The sequence below is a fragment of the Echeneis naucrates genome, chromosome 23 (assembly GCF_900963305.1).
Source record: "Echeneis naucrates chromosome 23, fEcheNa1.1, whole genome shotgun sequence".
Classification (NCBI taxonomy): domain Eukaryota; kingdom Metazoa; phylum Chordata; class Actinopteri; order Carangiformes; family Echeneidae; genus Echeneis; species Echeneis naucrates.
This window is the reverse complement of record NC_042533.1, coordinates 15,619,025-15,636,759: the sequence shown is the minus strand read 5'-3', so window position 1 is coordinate 15,636,759 and position 17,735 is coordinate 15,619,025. Positions and strand designations below refer to the sequence as shown.

The window sequence follows — 17,735 nt, the reverse complement described above, 5'->3', positions numbered from 1 at the left end:
ATTGATATTGGTTATTTTTCTCTGATTCACTCATGCTAAGACTGTCTGTCACCACAACTTCAGTTTGCTGTTCATGTTAAAACTCAACTCAACAAAAGTTTCCTTAATTAACTGTTTAGTTCTCCTATATAACCATTGAGAACCTGCTTTCAGTACTACCCAAAATTAAACTTGACTGGTCAGTGAATTTTTCTCTGATTCACTCATGCTAAGAGTGTCTGTCACCACAACTTCAGTTTGCTGTTCATGTTAAAACTCAACTCAACAAAAGTTTCCTTAATTAACTGTTTAGTTCTCCTATATAACCATTGAGAACCTGCTTTCAGTACTACCCAAAATTAAACTTGACTGGTCAGTGAAAAAATAACCTGGAGAAGGTAGTCTGTAGACATCTGGTAAGGTTAACCCTTTTTTAATTTCACCTCTAACTTAACTTTCCTGTCATCAGACCCAATCAACAGCAACTCATTGCTCAGACTTCACACTTCCTATAGTGGCCTTACTCTTCATACCAACCAGCATTGACTTGATCAGGGTTTACCACATTACAAGATTCAAAATAGCACTTTAAGATCTAGTAAGTATGGAGCTTGGGGAGCATCTGCTCATCTCTGCATGAACAAGTGCTGATAAGATGACAAATTGGACACAATGGTTATGATTGATCATGCAGTTCAGGGCCAGTCTTAACAATTGATAAAGACTTTTGAGCCTTGTCTGAATCCACTGCCGTTTTATTTAACTGTGATTCTTTGTATCTGTTGAGTGATGGTGATAACAGGAGAGCAGAGACAACCTGTAGGTTGCAGATAGCTAGAGCAAGTACTAAGGCTCTGCTGCTTCCAGATGCTTCCAGGAATAGCAGAGCTGCTAATGGCACTGGCCAGCAAAGTTGAGCTAAATGCCTGCGGATGGAAAACACAGCTGGCCAATTACAGCACCAATATCTAATCAGCAGGGTCGGGGGTCAACTGCTATCCACCATTGGTCTTCATTTGGCATCCCTGTCATGAGCTGTTGTCTTACCACCAGAGGGGGTTTGAAAGAAATCAGTTTACAGTCAGGAGACACCAGGCAGAGTCTGTACTGTGAGACATGTTTGGCACAAACATACACACACACACCCGCACACACACAGCAGTATCTCCAACTACTATTTCCCGAAAGATAACTTTTCGCCACCCATGAGTTACACTGGGGGGGGAATTGCTATGTCCCCATAACAAAGACAAGTCCCTATAATGTGACTGTGGGAACAGAGTCAGGTCCCTACAACAAGAACAATACATAGACCCACCCACACACATATACATCTAAAAAAGTACAGCTTCAACAAACTCTTAGACATACACCTACACCCATCAATTCAGATGCTGGTCTAGGTGAAGTGATCATATCATATTCCTGAAAAGCCTGATCCTTCTGTCGTGTTCTCTCAGAGGACAGTTGAACAGTTGTTCTTTACAGTGTGTGTGTCTGTGTGTTTGCATAAACTGTAATAAATCACATAATATATGGAAAACAAAAAAGATAACAGGGCTGTGCAGTTAATATATTTGGGATTTTAGTTTAAACAATCAAAAATCCTTCTAAAGGGTCAGTTCAAATATAATGACATCGCTGTGCTATCACTAGTGTACACAAATGGTAACAAAAAATGTGGAAAATGTTCTGCAGGGAGCTAAAGTCATGATGTCCAATCCAGGACAACTTCTGTTCCACCAAGTTCTGTTAAAAAAATGGTTTACTGTCTACAGCAATCATTATATAACGTCATTTGTCTTACACAATTACTTCTTATCAGAACAAGTGTAAAATTGATCACCTGTGGTGGTGAAGATAAAACAATTAAGTTGCAGCTTCATTACACATTTGAGCTCAAGTTAACAGCTTTTGGCAACTTTGTGGTGAGTTTCAGTATCTTTTTACTGTTCTGGTTCACTCTCATCTCCCTCACAGCATCAGTTTTGGCCACAGTAGCTGCTACATTCACTAGCTCTGAAAAATCTATCTGGAGCTGCAAACAGCAGACAGACTCACTCAGAGCAGGTGGTAAGCATAGTGGAGCATTCAGCTGCTAAAATGTTTCCCTCAGGATCTGGAGAAGACCAAACACGGAGCTAAAAGAGAGGCAACAGTGGCCTGAGAGTTTTTATGGCCACACAAACATGACTGAATCTGTTTAATACTACCAAGCGGCCAAAGAAATCAGACAACTGCCAAAAATATTAGCATCCTTCCACCTCTATCAGATAATAGACCACATCATCCAGGAAATCTTTGCAATTACAAAGGCTTTGGTATTCACACATTAATTTATTTTGTTTACATTGAAGTGTAACAAGAAAGTATGGGAAACACACAAACACACAAAACTCCAAAAATGGGCTGGACACAATTATTGGTACCCTGAATTAACTAAATACTTGGTAACACATCATTTAGAATGGATAACTGAAATTAAACGCTGATTTATTAATTTTTTTTAAAGATTGCCAAAAAGACCATTCCTGATCAATCTTCTTTGGACTGTATAAGGGTCAACTTAGCATTCTAATTAAGCTGCTTGATTCTTAGCCAGGCTCTTGCTGGAAAAAAGAAACTGTTAAATTTTTCATAAAATTTTGAAAGTTTTCTTGTCTTTATTGTTTTGGATTTTTTCTGTCCTCGGCCTCCTGATTCATTAAATCATTCATTATATCAGTGATATCCCTGACTTTTCTGAACTCCGTCTGTGTGTGTATCTCTGGCTGGGTATATATAACCTGCTTTCAGTCTCCTGCCAGTTTGAATGCACACCTGTTGTTAATCTTGAAGATTCCAAGAGCCACCTATTTGAGAACAAATACCTGTCTTCTAAAGAACCAGCGTCTTGCTCAATTATTTCACTCCTGTCTAATTCTGCCTGTTCTCCTCACCTCAGTGCTTCAAGATTGTGGGTTCATTTCACAGGCCTGGGGCCTTTCTGTGTGAAGTTTGCATGTTCTCCCTGTGCTTCCTCCAGATGCTCAGAGTTCCTCCAACGGTCCATACACATGTATGTCTAGGTTAACTGGTGACACTAAATTACCTGTATGTGTGAGTGGTTATTCATCTTTGTGTGTCTCTGTAGTCAACCTCAAGCAACCAGTAACCCTCAGATAGCAATGTCTCTTGAAGTAGCATTTTTATATGCTTATTCTTATATGCATTCTTATATGTATAGAAATGTAAGAAGTCATATGATTAGCTGAAAGCAAGCAAATCTGATTGGCTGATGAATCCGTCAATCAGAAAAATCCATTTGATTGACAACTTTATCAGCCAATGGTAACATTGGTTGACCTACGACATAAGGTCAGTCTCAAAATTCAAAGTACAGATTTCGTAAATGCACATTCAGCAATTTGTATGCTCCGTGAATTTATATTACAAGTATGCCTCAAAATTACTTTTGTAGTCTGAAATACAGCTATGAAACAAAGCATGACCATTCCTGAAAAGCCCCGTGAGAGTTAATTCATGATGAGACTGTTCTGACTCCATATGGAACAGTCATATTATATGATATATAAGGGGCAATGTTACAAACCCCTTATCGTGACCTATTTGGTTGGCATTGGTTGGCAGTGAGCGATTGCGTTCATAAAATGGTGATGAAATATGGCAAAAAGGGTTTGAAATGGATGTCAAGTAAGACTATCAAGACTTTTCATCAATAGCTTAAGTTTATATTGTTGTTAAATAACTGCTAGCTAGCCCAGTTGTTTTTCTGCAACTTGTCAGTCGCAGAGTGATATGTGTCTGTAAAGTCATTTGACGTCACAGCTGTACATAGTACTCTTTATATAACACCTCTCAACCAATCATAACGCTTAATTTGAGATACCTTTTTTATAAAAAAAACAAAAAACAAAAAAAACCAAATAGCATACTTTGACATGGGAGTCAAACACCACTCTCCTGTGTCATATTCCTGTATTTTTTTGATTCATCCACCCACCAAAAACTCATTCTGATGTGTGCTCTATAAATCATATCCTGGCGCTTCACTCCTGTCATATTAACTATGACCACTGAATGTACCCTACCATAAAGACCTCACCTTAGGGCATTGTAACCTGCTGTTGGTCTCATTGGTCATAGGTCAGGCTAGTTATTTCACCAGCATTAACTTGACATTTTGCAGAGGTCAACAACAACCTCATGTTAATAAGCCCGCTCCCATTCCATCCCTATTTCATTATGGCTATCATTTCCCACAGGAATTCCAACTGTCATGTTGCTAGATTACTGACAGGTATCTATCAAGGAGTGACTGAAAATGTCCATGAAAAGCTCTCCAACAATATAGTTTAATATGAGTCAGTAATGAACTCAGAGAGCAGGGGAACAGCAATTTTTTTTGTTGTTGTTTCTAAACTAGTGGAAACTTTATTTACAGTGGAGATGATCTCTATGGAATTCAAACACACATAGCGCTTATGTTATTTTGTGTGCATTAGTATGTGTGTGTGTACATTCAGCCATAGACAAACAAGGAAAGTATCCTGGATTAAAGGTATCAAAAGGCACCATGTTTTTCGCTCAGTTGGAGTCATACACGTGTTCCTAGCTCTCACAAATGACCTTGTTGAGCGCATTACTATCAATGCTAATGGGAAAAGATAGCTAAAACCAAAATAAGACCCTGGTTGTTCTAAGGCAAAATGATCCTTTAATCAAAACCAAAAGCAATCAAAACCACTGTAGCATCATATATAAATATTATATATATATATATGGAATCTATCATGTTTTGTGCAGTAGAGCATACATTACATGAGAAAAGATTAGAGGATTACACTGTGTGTTTGTGTGTGTGAAGACACCTATGTGTCCAGTGCGCAGGCTGCAGCTGTGGTGTGCTGTGAGGTTGAAGTAAGTGGAGGTGTGAAAGCACACTCTGAGTCCATATTTGGTGTAACTGAGTCCAATTCAAGCATTTTTCTTAAATATGCATCTAACAACAATAAAAACAACAGTGGTATGCTATTAAACTTCATTTCCTTGAGCTGTTTGAATAAACAACTTAATACCCTTCTTCAATTAGCTATTTATGAGAATAACTTATCTTATGGCTATACAATATGCAAAAAAACAACATGATTTTCATAGATATTGCAAATAGAATATGTCTTTTTCATTGGAACAGTCCTTCTTACATTTCATGAAAAAAATACACACAAAAATTATTTTGAGGGTCTTGTACATGTTCCAACATCTGAAGAATACGATTTATGGACCAGAGCAATCTATGACACCACAACACTTCAAAAAATGTGAAATACAGATCATAAGATTTGGATACTCTCTGCCATGTTGCTGTTTCGAATAATTGTGCATCCTTAGTCTTTTTATGGCTTAATTGAGCTTAAGGAAACCATACCATCACTAAGACATAACTTCAGTACCACAGCATCAATGGACCGTCACATCAAATCAAGGCTTATTTTCTGTCTCACTGAATTAAAACACATGGCTTTCTGCAATCACACTGAATATGGTAATTGCACTGAAAATAATATTAGGCAATGAACCCTTGAGTCATGCTTAACCTTGCACCTATTACAACAAGTTTTAATTGATGTTTAAGAAGTTCATGGAGGTCTCAGTATGCTACACTCAAACTATGCTGTTGTTCCAGAATGCTTTCGGCTAAACATGTTCAAAGCACACTGAAAGTTGCAGAGAAAACCCCTGCTGTCAGAGCTTTTTCTTGTCAGCATCAAACTCCTCACCAGTCATTCCACAACATCCCTGTCTCACATGTTTTTAGCCTTGAGGTGTGAAATTGTACAAATGGAGTTAAAATGGCCAGTATGCTTTAAACAAAGGGTGTCCGATTGCAGGATTCACAACACTTGTATGTAGACATTCTGATTACATGGATATGCAACGGAATCGTGTGTAAACTCATGATGGAGGGGAAAGTCTAAAAGTGAGAAGAATGCTAAGGAAAGAGAATTGGGGACAGGAGATGAAAGGCAAGAGGGTTGAAAATTAGGATCATTACTCACCCTCACACTGCTTGCCATCTCCCTTATAGCCTGGTTTGCAGATGCAGTTGTAGGACTTTGGTGTGTTCTGGCAAAGGGCATCAATATGGCAATCGTCTGAACCCTCTGCGCATTCATCTGAATCTGCAGAGACATTGAACAAGAGCATCTCATGAGACTTCAGCTCTGTGAGCCTGATTTTTAGTGTTGCGCAAAATTGGTGCAGAGCATTCACAAATGCCGTACAGCAGTGTGAGAATTTCTAGGCTACTTGTGCGATGCAGCATCACACTGCAATTTGGCAGGGGTGGGGCTACGCCCCCCACACCAGTTAATTCAACAGAAATGTACAAATAATACAAAATACAAAGAGAGAAGATCAATCTCTACAGTTCAACTGGTTGAGGTAGAAGAAGAAGAAGAATTTTCTCCACTCAGGAAAGCTAGGATAAGAGGACCAGTTTTTTGCAACCCATGTTGCCACAACGTTTAACTACATCTCTATTTCTAAATATGTCTTACTCTGTGCCTACTCCATTCAACATACAGGTTGAACACTACTTATTCAAAGAAGATAGTTATAGCCTCTGAAGAAGCTTTCTAGCATCACCACTAACTGGGCCTGGGCCTTTCCTGTCATAGATCCATTTCCTCTCGTTCTTGAAACAGTGGTGCTGTACTCAGGTTTCTGAATTAAATGTATTATAAATATGACATTTTTATCCCTGTCATGACCGCTATGTGTCCCACATGAACCAAACCCTTGATGGACCAGTACCCTAAACAACAAATTCACATGTCGGAGCTTAGGTTTTAAGTTTGTGATCAATACAGCTCTCAGACACCAATGTGTAAAGTTTATTCCTTTAGCTTCATGAAAGCGATTATTTTCATTTTCACATCAATGAACCCAAGCCCGGAACATTGGCTAGGATTGGCTCCCCCTAGCAACCCGTAAACGGAAAAGCGGTAGAAGATGGATGGATAGATACCCTGAGCCAAAGTGCAAGCGAGCATCACACTTGTATGGCAACGAGATAGACCCTTGGACACACATGCAAAGAGTACAGTTTAACAACGCCCCAATTGATCAAGTTATTGATAGAGGAATTGGTCACATCAGGGCCTGAATCCCAGAGCAGGGGGCCAACTCAATTATTCATACCCACGCTTGTTCACGCGCGCGCGTGCACACACACGCATAAGTACACAAGGTGTGAGAGAGAGAGAGCGCGGGGGCGGGCAGATACAGATTGAGGTACTTTGGTTAGTCCTGTCGTTCAGCAGACCTTTACGTCAGCACAGTGCTTCTCTGGTCGCCCTGTGGTTGCTTTACATTATGAATAGGCAGCGTGTGCTTTAGGCTGAAAATAACTCCCTCTCTCCGCCCACTTCAACATGATGAAGGCAATAAAGACGCATTGTGATCAGATTTACAATGAAGTGTTCAAGCAAAAGTAGCAACTTCTTTTGACTTTGACTTCTTCTGACTTGCATCCCCTCTCTGCTGCTTCTACGGTGTGCTGCATGGCCCTGGGCTATGACCCCCCCCACCCCTCGTTTTTGACAAAGCGCTGCCTGCTTGGTGTCTCACTGTCTCAATATTGACTCTTGGCCCATTCACAATGGTGGGAGGCTGAACAATGTGCTGCTGCTGCTGCATGGTCGATATTGTGCCCATGCTGCCGGCCTGTGCCTCCTGGGGACACCCCCCACCACCACCACCTTTTCTAAACCCACTTTTACACACAAACACCAACTCCCCGCTCCCTCCTCCAGCTCCAGACAGCCGGGAAAAGATGCTCTTTTCCCGGTTCATGTCTGTGATATGTGTCACCCCGCCGCTGAAAGCACCTTAGCTAAATCAGTTTGGCTCCATTTCCAAAGGGTGAGAGGGGAAAACAGTCTGCCCTCTCAAGCCGGATCAAAGGAGGAATCCTCAAACTGCGGTTTTCCATTCAAATTGATGTTTGCGAAACAAAAGTTCCAGTGAACTCGAAATCCATTTACGCATCATAAATGTCTTGCAGAAAAATCTGAATAAAACCCGAGTTTCTACCAAAACTTTGACCAAGAATTAATCAAGTCTGATTGACGAAATGGCCGAATTTCACTTTTAAGATCTCTGATGTATGATAATAAACAAGTCGAATACAGTTTCCAGAGTCACCGGGGTTTTTTTTAATACCACAGCAAATACACATATAAAGTGTGTAAAAATAATTCCGTTCTGTAAATTGTAAAAGTGTCCTAATTGTGTTTAATGATGTTTGAAATCTCCAGTGATCACATTAAGAACATCCACAGCAGTTAAATCAGTCACGGTCCATCCTTCCCCCGTGAGCTGGTCAGGCTAAAGGTGCACGGAACGGTTGACAATAAAGCAAGACAATTAGGAAAGGGGAGCTCTTACCTGCGAGTCCGACATTCCCTATCACCCTGCAAGTATTTATGAGGAGGATAAACAAACAAAGGTCCCGGAAAAAACAAGCGTTCCCCATGCTGACATACGGTGTGAGGATTCAGCGGGGCTTTTCTGGGGGTTTGGACTGTGTGTGTATGTGTATATGTGTGTGTCTCAAATACGAGAGGAATAGAACCGCTTTTGGTGGACTGGCAGCGGCGGAGAGCAGGAGAGACAGGAGAGGCAATCTCAGCCTTCTGATTGGCTTGTTTGTGCCAGTACACACACACACACACACACACACACACACACACAGAGAGAGAGAAAGCATACGTAGCTACATGATATGTGACTACGAGAAATGTTTGTTACATTATCTACATTATCTAACAACATTATCGAATGTGACATATAATTATCTTGAAATTCTTCAAATAGTCCGTTATAGATAAGAGTTGTGCGCTCTCAAACTGGGGTCGTGAAGTTGTCGGGAGGTCAAGGTGCCCACATATAAAGATTTTGGGGGGGGGTCATGATGAGAAAACCATTTTAACTATCATTAATATGAGGTTTTTCTTTTTCAATTGTTGGGTCAGGATCCCACGTTACTTAAGTAATGATATTGTCACATAGAAAACCTGGGGCGGGGCAGGATCCCAGAACATGAGCACAGGCTGGTTTCATGTACTTGGGGCATATTGGGTTTGGCGAATGTGTTTCAGAGAACAATCGAGCCAGCCACATTCATATCAAGCGATGTCAAGGGTCACCAAAAGAAGAAGAAGTAAAAATACATAAACAAAATGTGGTTATCCACAGAGCAAGTCATTCTAAAACGGGTAAAAGTTCAACCACAAAATACTTAACCAAACAGCCCTAAATGTTTAAGGACCGCTGCTCAGCCAAGGATATTGAACAGTAATTTTATTGAAATCATAACTTCAAACCAAACACCATAGAAGAAGTGAAGATTAGACTTGCGTTCTGGGGATGACTCAATTATGTAAAGTACTTTTTTAAGAAAGTAGTTGTATCAATAAAGTGTATTATTGTTGTCTTCATAATTATTAGAGTTATGTCTATGGTAATATTTTAACACCTTTTAAGGAGCACAAGAATGAAACCCAGCTGATCTTGGTATACATGGACAGTCTTTCTCAGAGTCCGCCAATTCCAAAGAGTTGCTACTTGAAACGGGTTCTGTTGCGCCTCTTGTGAATTTGAAGGTCGCCATCTACCGGACAGACAGAGTCAACATTTAGCACCCACTTCGGCCCCACCCACTTTCAAGTATCTTTATTTCTGTCCAATCACAGAGAGGATAGAGTATGATAACTTCAGGAGCCAGAAATCTGTGTGTGTACAATAAAATCTCCATATCTTTACCCTCCGAAACGTGGTGTCATCCATCTCCCACGGTACGTGCGCTAACGTTTCCACAATGACATTATGCTAGTGGAGTGGAAGGCTGTTTACTGCAGGGCTGAAACAGGGTTGGTGAACTTTATTGAGATATCTTCATTCTATTGTGTGTTATTTGACTTCTGAGAAAATACGAGTAGGTCACAATACACTTGTAATAATTTATTGCCAACATCTTCTTTTTTTTTTTGCTCTCAATGTTACTTGGCAACGTTTCCCACGCAAAAATCATCGATATTAATTGTCAGTCGATACATTAAGAGACGAAGTAGGGAGGTGTTTGACTGTGGGAGGACTCAACAAACGCAGCACGTTACCTTTCTAACTGTCATGGCGATCCCCTTGGAGGCGGATTGTTATTGGAGAAAGTAGTTGCTGTAATTTCACATTTACTTCATCGGGTCGAGTGGTTACACCCGCCTGGAGAGGCTCATTGGAGCGGGTACTCACCATGGGGACTGTCCATGCTAAGGTAAATGTTATTTCTTTCTGACACCGAGGCTCTGTGGGAGTGTTTTGTTCATGACCTCCCTGCCTGCCTGCTGTGTGTGCTGAAGGCTATGGTGTCTCCAGCATCTGTCCCGGGGTTTCTGTCTCACCCCCCGGTGACTCCAGTAAATCGATGGTAAACTCGAGAAATTCTGGTGGAGAAACGTTTTACCTTCCTCCCGTTGACATACAAGTGGGCACTATTCTACAATACAACATTAAACTATGATGGTCACATTCCGTGATATTCACGATAAAAAGACGAAAATGCATCTAATTAGACAGTGAGACAAAGTGATGATAAATCATATCAATGGTTTTTTTCTCCAAACTCCTAACATATTCTAGTATGGCTGACGTCAGACGCCTGCCCCACATATCGACTTTACAGCCCTTTGCTTTCCATGACAGCTGCACTTTTAATGACCCATACATAGCTTGTTGTCGTGAATTGGACCAAGTTATTAGGTTTAACTGTTATGTCTTCATCTCAGCTTGTAACACAAATGGATACAAAGCAAGATCGTGACTGAACTTGATTCAGCTCCAATGTGGCCACAGTCTCAAAGACAAAGTGGGGTTTATGAATGCACTGGTGCGTTTCTTTGCATTAGATAGACCAGACAGTGTCTTTTACATCTGTGTCCTTCTGACTGATGCAGACTCTGGATCCTGTCCCTATGCATGGCCGGGACCTGGGTGTCAACCCTGATGATTTGGTGGAGACTTCAGAACCAGAACATGAGGCGAAGCAAGAGATCCTTGAAAATAAAGATGTGAGTATCGTCACAGCAGCTCTTATACTGTTGTGGTGACATTATAATGAAAAATATTTTGCATCTCTATTTATATTGCTATATTGCACATAACTGGAAAAAGACTGTTGCATATCTTCACAATCTAGACATGTGTACAATGAAGCAAATGCTTGCACTGGGACAACAAGCAGACATTTGGAAAAAAAACTGTTAAATATATGTTAAAGGTGTTGTCATCCACATGCAATGGTGGTATGAAAGTAATCCAAGTAAAATATTTCTGTAGGTGGTTGTCCAGCATGTAAACATCGAAGGTCTTGGACGGACCAAAGAAGATCTGCTTGGTTATGAAATCTCTGATGTTTTCCAGGCGAAAAACCTCATTGATGTATGTATTTCTGAAACATTCATAATAGCACAACACTGTATGAGGACTGGTGCTCAGTTCTTATGTTTCCAGACATATGGAGAACAAACATACTTTGCGAAGTGGGGGTTAAGAATGTGTGTTTGTTTTCTACAGGTGATGAAAAAAGCTCATGTTGCCAGACAGAAGCTGCTCCGCCTGGGAATCTTCAATGAGGTGGAGGTCCTTATTGATACATCTGAAGGTAACTGACTAATTGAAGGAATTCTCTTCTGTCAGTGGTTATTAATTGCAGCTGTGATGGAAATGTGTGCCATTTCTTGCTTTTGAAGTTGGTTTTCTATGTGACACTATCTGCACCCTCAGCTCCCATGTATATGAGTTATAGACCTTCATTAGCCTGACTGTTTCTCCATCAGGTACTGATGCTCTGCCCAATGGTCTAGATGTCACTTTTGAGGTCACAGAGATCAAGAGACTGACAGGAAGCTACAACACCATGGTTGGCAACAATGAAGGAAGCATGGTGAGACAAACCAACAGCCAACTTGGCTACAAGTCATGTAACCAATATGTCTTCTATTGAATGGTCATTTACTTTTTACCGCAAAACCAAATGAGAAAGTTCTACGTAGTATTTATACCAGAATTTACGTGTTGTTTGTTGATATCCTTAATAAGATATATTTGGGGTTTTAAGAATCTAAATCTCCCACAATGTAGTTTTGCATCTCCTCTCATGGTCTCTAGGAACAACATGGTAATCAGCCAACATAGCAGTATTTGCAATCATCAAATCATGTCAACTACACTACACTGGATTTTGTCCTACCAAACCACAGAGATGCTGTCAATGTTAACCCTCTGTCCTGTTTTTCAGGTACTGGGTTTGAAGCTGCCCAACATGTTTGGCCGAGCTGAGAAACTCACCTTCCAGTTCTCCTATGGGACAAAGGAGACATCATATGGCTTGTCCTTCTTCAAGCCCCAGCCAGGACACTTTGAACGCAAGTATGTATGCAGCACAAGTTCCTGAGAACTGCAGAATGCTTATTTCAAAATGTAATAGCCCGAGATGTTCTGAGGCAAAATTACACACCGGCTTTGTTTTATGATGCCTTAATATTCATGTCTAACATATGCAATGTTGAAATAAAATAACAAGAACGTATATAAAAACAGCCATATAGTCGCCCTGTTTGTTTTGCTTCTTCATAAATTAATAAAACCTGTGATCACTTCTTTAAGACTTCACAAAGCATATTTAGACTTCACAAAGCATATTTAGATCTTTGCACCACATTGATTCTCCTGGTGCTAGGAGTAGAGAACAAACCCGATAGATGGTGTGTTGTAGTTACTGTTCTGTGTGAAGGACTCTATTATTGGCTCTTAGGAGAGAACACAATCTTTTTCTTCAAATTGGTGTCTTCTGTTTCAGCCTCACTCTCAACATGTACAAAGTCACTGGGCAGTTCCCATGGAGCTCCTTAAAAGAGACTGACAGAGGCCTGTCTGCAGAACTAAATGTAAGAGAACTTGTGTGTGTGGGTGTGTGTGCACATTTCAGTGTGAACACCATCCATCCAGATATCAGAGAGAAATGACAAACAGTGAGAGCACAGATACAAAAGTTAAAAGAAGTTAGAGTGCAGTATAGTATATGCAAATACTCCCCAAAACATCTCTGCTATCTCTGTTTGACTAGTTTCCCCTGGGAATAGCTAACCACACACTGAAGTGGGAGGGTGTATGGAGGGAGCTCGGCTGCCTGGCCCGCAGTGCTTCCTTCGCCGTGCGGGAGGAAAGTGGACACTCACTGAAATCTGCTCTTTCGGTCTGGAAACTTTACTTTGCTAATTGTTTCTTTTCATTTTCTTTTGATATCAATAGTTTTGAAGACATGTTTCCACAGACCATTAAACCAGTGTTGTTTTTTTTTTGTTTTGTTTTGGTTTTTTTTTTTGCTTGCAGCACACTGTGTCAATTGATTCAAGGAATTCAGCCATTTTCCCTAGCAGAGGTGCCTTAGTCCGGGTCAACCAGGTACACTTCCGCACCTCTGTCCTTATTGATGCACATGCCCTCTCCTGACTCCCCACTGTTAAACCCTATGGGTTCACTTCCACTATATATTTCTATTCAGACTCCACCTCAAACAAGAGGAGTAGAAAAAGCACATGACATTATTACTAAAGTGCACAATGATTTATTTCATCACTACTATATTATTACATAACTTGGGATAGTTGTTCCTTGACCATAAAGACAGTATTACACACACCAACACGCCTTTCAAAAAGTGCTGTACCTGTCCACTGACCAAAATATCTCTCAATTCCTGCAATACAAAGTAACATATTTTGCCATGACAACTCATATGCAGACTCATAAGTGTGGAAAAAAATAGCAGCCACAGCAACACACTGCTGTATCTGTAACAAGTGGAATTGTCTTGTGTTGTTCAAAGCAAATGTAATTTATTTATATAATGTCAAATCATTACAGAGTTAAATCAAGGCACTTTACATATAAAGCAGGTCTAGACCAAACTCATGGAGTTATTAGAGACCCAAAAAATCCCTCAAAGAGCAAGCACTTGGTGACAGTGGCAAGGAAATACTTCCTTTAAGAGGCGGAATGCCAGAAACCTTTCACTCATCATTGTCAGCAGAGTGTCAACAGAGCTATGACACTGACTTGTACATCTGCCCTGCAGGAGCTGGCCGGGTATACAGGAGGAGACGCCAGTTTCTTAAAAGAGGATTTTGAGCTGCAGCTCAACAGACGGTTCTTCTGGGACTCAGTAAGACTACATTTCTAATCTTTGAGTTTATTTTTCTTTAAAAAGATTTCAGTGGCTTTGCTGCGTTGTTTTTGTTCAGGTAGGTTCAGTATGTAAATAAGCCCTATGGACTGGTGGCCTTCAATGATGGTGGAGTCAGATGTGCTGATGTATGAACCACCAGAGGGCAGAAAAGCAGAGAGAGACTGTAAATTTGGATTTGCACAGATTTGTGTTGCTTGGATTAGTTTGCCTTGTGTGAAGTTTGTGCGTTTAAAGATATATTCAATTTCTCTCAGGTATTGTCTGCTTCACTATGGGGAGGAATCCTTTATCCCATTGGTGAGAAAGTGTCCTGCATAGCTGACAGGTCAGTCTGATCCATCCATGAGCTGTTGGATCTTTCACAGATTTCAATCAGCAGATGTTTTCTGTTGAGACACTGCTTTGATCTCAGCACAAGTTTCAGATATACTCGTGTGTTTTATCCAGGTTCTACCTTGGGGGTCCCACCAGTGTACGGGGGTTTGGCATGTACAGTATTGGGCCCCAAAGTGAAGGTAAAAAAAAAGCCTTTTCGGAAATTCCCATTGATATACAGCAATAAGCCATAACAGTATGACCACTGAAATTAATAGCATTAACTATCCCCTTATCATGGCGCCTGTCAGCGGGTGGGATGTGTTGCACAGCAAGACAATTACTGTCTAATGGCTGGTGGGGATACATGATGTTTGGATAATGTTCTGCCTTGTAAACCTTTGTTCCTTTATTCATGTTAGTTCAACTTGTAGCACCACACTCAACCTGGTTCAGACCAAATGCAGTCCTTCATGGAAACAGTTTTCCTTAATGGCAGGGTCTCTGCAGGATAACGCTCGCACACTGCAACAATAGTTCAAGAATGGTTTGAGGAATAAATCCATGTTAGGCAGGTAGTCCTAATTTTATGGTTGATTAGTGTATACACAGGATAGAAACAGATGCATCAACACAATGCAGAAGAAATGGCACTTTGTCAAAAGTCAGCTAAAGGTTACATGCTGGGTTACAGGATCAAATCGTGACAAAAAGCAGAACATTTGAGTCTTCTGATTTGATTGAAAGGGCAAGAATTCAGAAAAGAGTAGTTCTTATTAGGTGCTTCTCCCCTGTGCGTCAGGTGATTACCTTGGCGGAGAGGCATACTGGGCAGGTGGCCTGCACCTCTACACCCCTCTTCCCTTCAGACCAGGCAAGGGCGGATTTGGAGACCTTTTCAGGACACATTTCTTTCTCAATGCTGGGAACCTCTGTAACCTCCATTACGGTGGGTGTATCTCTGTACCATTCCTGCTCTGTTTATATGGGGACTGAAACGGCAACATTCTGCAAATACAGGTGAGGGTCCCCGGGCACATCTTCAGAAGCTAGCTGAGTGTATCCGCTGGTCCTATGGAGTGGGTATAGTGCTCCGGCTTGGAAACATTGCTAGACTAGAGCTCAATTACTGCGTACCCATGGGTGTGCAGAGTGGAGACAGGTAGGTGCACTGTACAAGAGTGTTACATACCAACATTGGGCCAACACTGAGCCACATTGAACTATCTAAGCAGCTGTAGATGTAGTAGATGTAGTTCAGACTGCAACAATTAAAACGACAAAGGGCCAGATATGTAAAGACTTTTGGACACAACGTCTACGCATCACATGACTACACACTTCTGAAAACCTCAGACCAAAACCAGAAAATCTGTAGGGAAACACACAATGGGACTTCCATTATGTGACTTATACTGAAATGGCTGCATACAAATAGGTGGCAACACCCTTGCAACTGTAAGAAATATATATATATATATTTTTTTTTTTTTAAATGTAACTGCACCCGTGTAATTAATAGTGGTGTAGTAATTAACACACCTTTACATGTTCACCTGCCTTAGAGAACATTTGAGCTCCCAAGAGTCAGTGCACAAGATCCCCTGACCTCTATTTCCTCTTGTCCCAGGATATGTGATGGCATCCAGTTTGGAGCTGGGATCCGCTTCCTGTAGTCTCGTGACCCCACTGGGTGGATGCTCTGTGGTGAACATGGGGAACGTTGTGTTGTTTGACACCTTAAACTTGTTGTAGAATCCATAACACTAGAATGGAAAATGTGCCTGAACCTCCCGTCCCACTTCACCTGGGTTCTCCTTCTGTGATTTCTTTTTTTTTTAAAGGACAAATTGCCAGTGCTGGGCCTACCAACAAGTAAACCTTTTCACATATGTGTGAGTAGAAAGTAACCAGATAAATTATTTCTTTACACCTCTATCAAGGTCCATCTTCACCATTTTATCTATGATCTGCTGGATTATGGCTTTGTTTTTGGTTTTATTCAATTGACACAGGCCACACTCCCAGCCTCCCTCAAGGCTTTGTGATTATGTTTAAAGGGTAGCACACATTGTTGCAGCAGCGGCAGAGAGGAGGAAATGAACGAAGAAAAAAATAGCACCATAAATGATCTGCACAGCTGTGAAAAGGGGAAGGAAACATACCTTGTGTCAACGAGAATCACTCAAACACCCCATGTAAAGAATGGCGAGTTGATGCCCATCTCTCTGACACCCCCATCTTTTTGATGTTGAAAAGTGATACAAATAAATCACAGTTGCTCCCAGTGTCTCTTGTGATTTCTGAACACAGGTATTAGTTCTGAATCTGCCGCCATGGAGTTGAATTGCTATTTAGATACTGACTCAAGTGATAGAATACCTTGGCATGTGGAGGGAACATTTCACACAGCACTTTGGCTTCAGCCATGATCAATTATACATTGTGGCCACATCTCTTGTACATGCTGTAAAAATTAAGAACTGATCTGGAGCAGTGAGTGACATATGCAGTGTTGCAATTGCACAAGAGCATTATAACAAAATTTATGAATAGCCCTACTTATCCTGTGGGCAAAGAATATTTACAAGTTTGGGATTGTCAGCTCTAAACTGTGTCATACACACCTCTTGCATTTTCCTTCCAGGCTACATGGAAATATGTATGCCAGTATCTGGTGTGGCCACCACCTCATTAAGGATAACAGCTTATCGGGCTCATGCTGTTGTAGATGCAACTGAGGCTCCTTGGATGTCACACCAACAGTCAAAAAAAAAAAAAAGAAAAACATTCGTGGGCCCTAACTCTAACCCAATGACAGCAGCTGTGGTGTCTATTCAGCCCGTTAGGTGCAACAATGTGCCCCAGACCCATGCTGTAAATTCAGCAGCTGGATGAGACACATCTGTCCGGGGGAACAAAATAATCCCTCTTTTAATGGAACTCACGCAAATGGGAGTATAAACAGAAGTGTAGTGTTTATATTTGTGTTCCGTTTAATGGGCGGCTATATTTTTAATAACTGATTTAGCTGAAAATCATGTAAACCCTTTCAAGTTTAAATATATTAGAATTGTATGTTAAAACATGAATCGTACCGGTGAATGAGTCAATAAGACAACGGTCAATTCTG

The 17,735-nt window shown here is 40.9% G+C and overlaps 2 protein-coding genes across 5 annotated transcripts in view; one reads left to right on the top strand and one right to left on the bottom strand.

Moving 5' to 3' along the window:
* Positions 1-8,574, bottom strand: part of scube1 (signal peptide, CUB domain, EGF-like 1) — a 104,127-nt gene extending 95,553 nt beyond the window's left edge. For all 4 annotated transcript variants that reach the window (XM_029495189.1, XM_029495190.1, XM_029495191.1 and 1 more), the window contains exons 1-2: positions 8,431-8,574; positions 6,039-6,161 (exon numbers count right to left, since the gene is read on the bottom strand). In XM_029495189.1, the coding sequence (XP_029351049.1) occupies positions 6,039-6,161; positions 8,431-8,518 (211 nt within the window). In that variant the 5' untranslated portion in view covers positions 8,519-8,574. The remainder of the gene's footprint in view (positions 1-6,038; positions 6,162-8,430) is intronic.
* A 1,603-nt stretch (positions 8,575-10,177) lies between these two features.
* Positions 10,178-16,884, top strand: samm50l (sorting and assembly machinery component 50 homolog, like). The gene is made up of 15 exons (XM_029495221.1): positions 10,178-10,315; positions 10,995-11,108; positions 11,377-11,478; positions 11,614-11,701; positions 11,877-11,983; positions 12,338-12,468; positions 12,899-12,986; positions 13,166-13,294; positions 13,432-13,503; positions 14,177-14,263; positions 14,542-14,612; positions 14,735-14,802; positions 15,405-15,551; positions 15,623-15,764; positions 16,233-16,884. The coding sequence occupies exons 1-15, from the start codon at positions 10,295-10,297 to the stop codon at positions 16,276-16,278; spliced, it is 1,413 nt and encodes a 470-aa protein (XP_029351081.1). The 5' UTR covers positions 10,178-10,294; the 3' UTR covers positions 16,279-16,884.
* Positions 16,885-17,735: the final 851 nt, after the last annotated feature.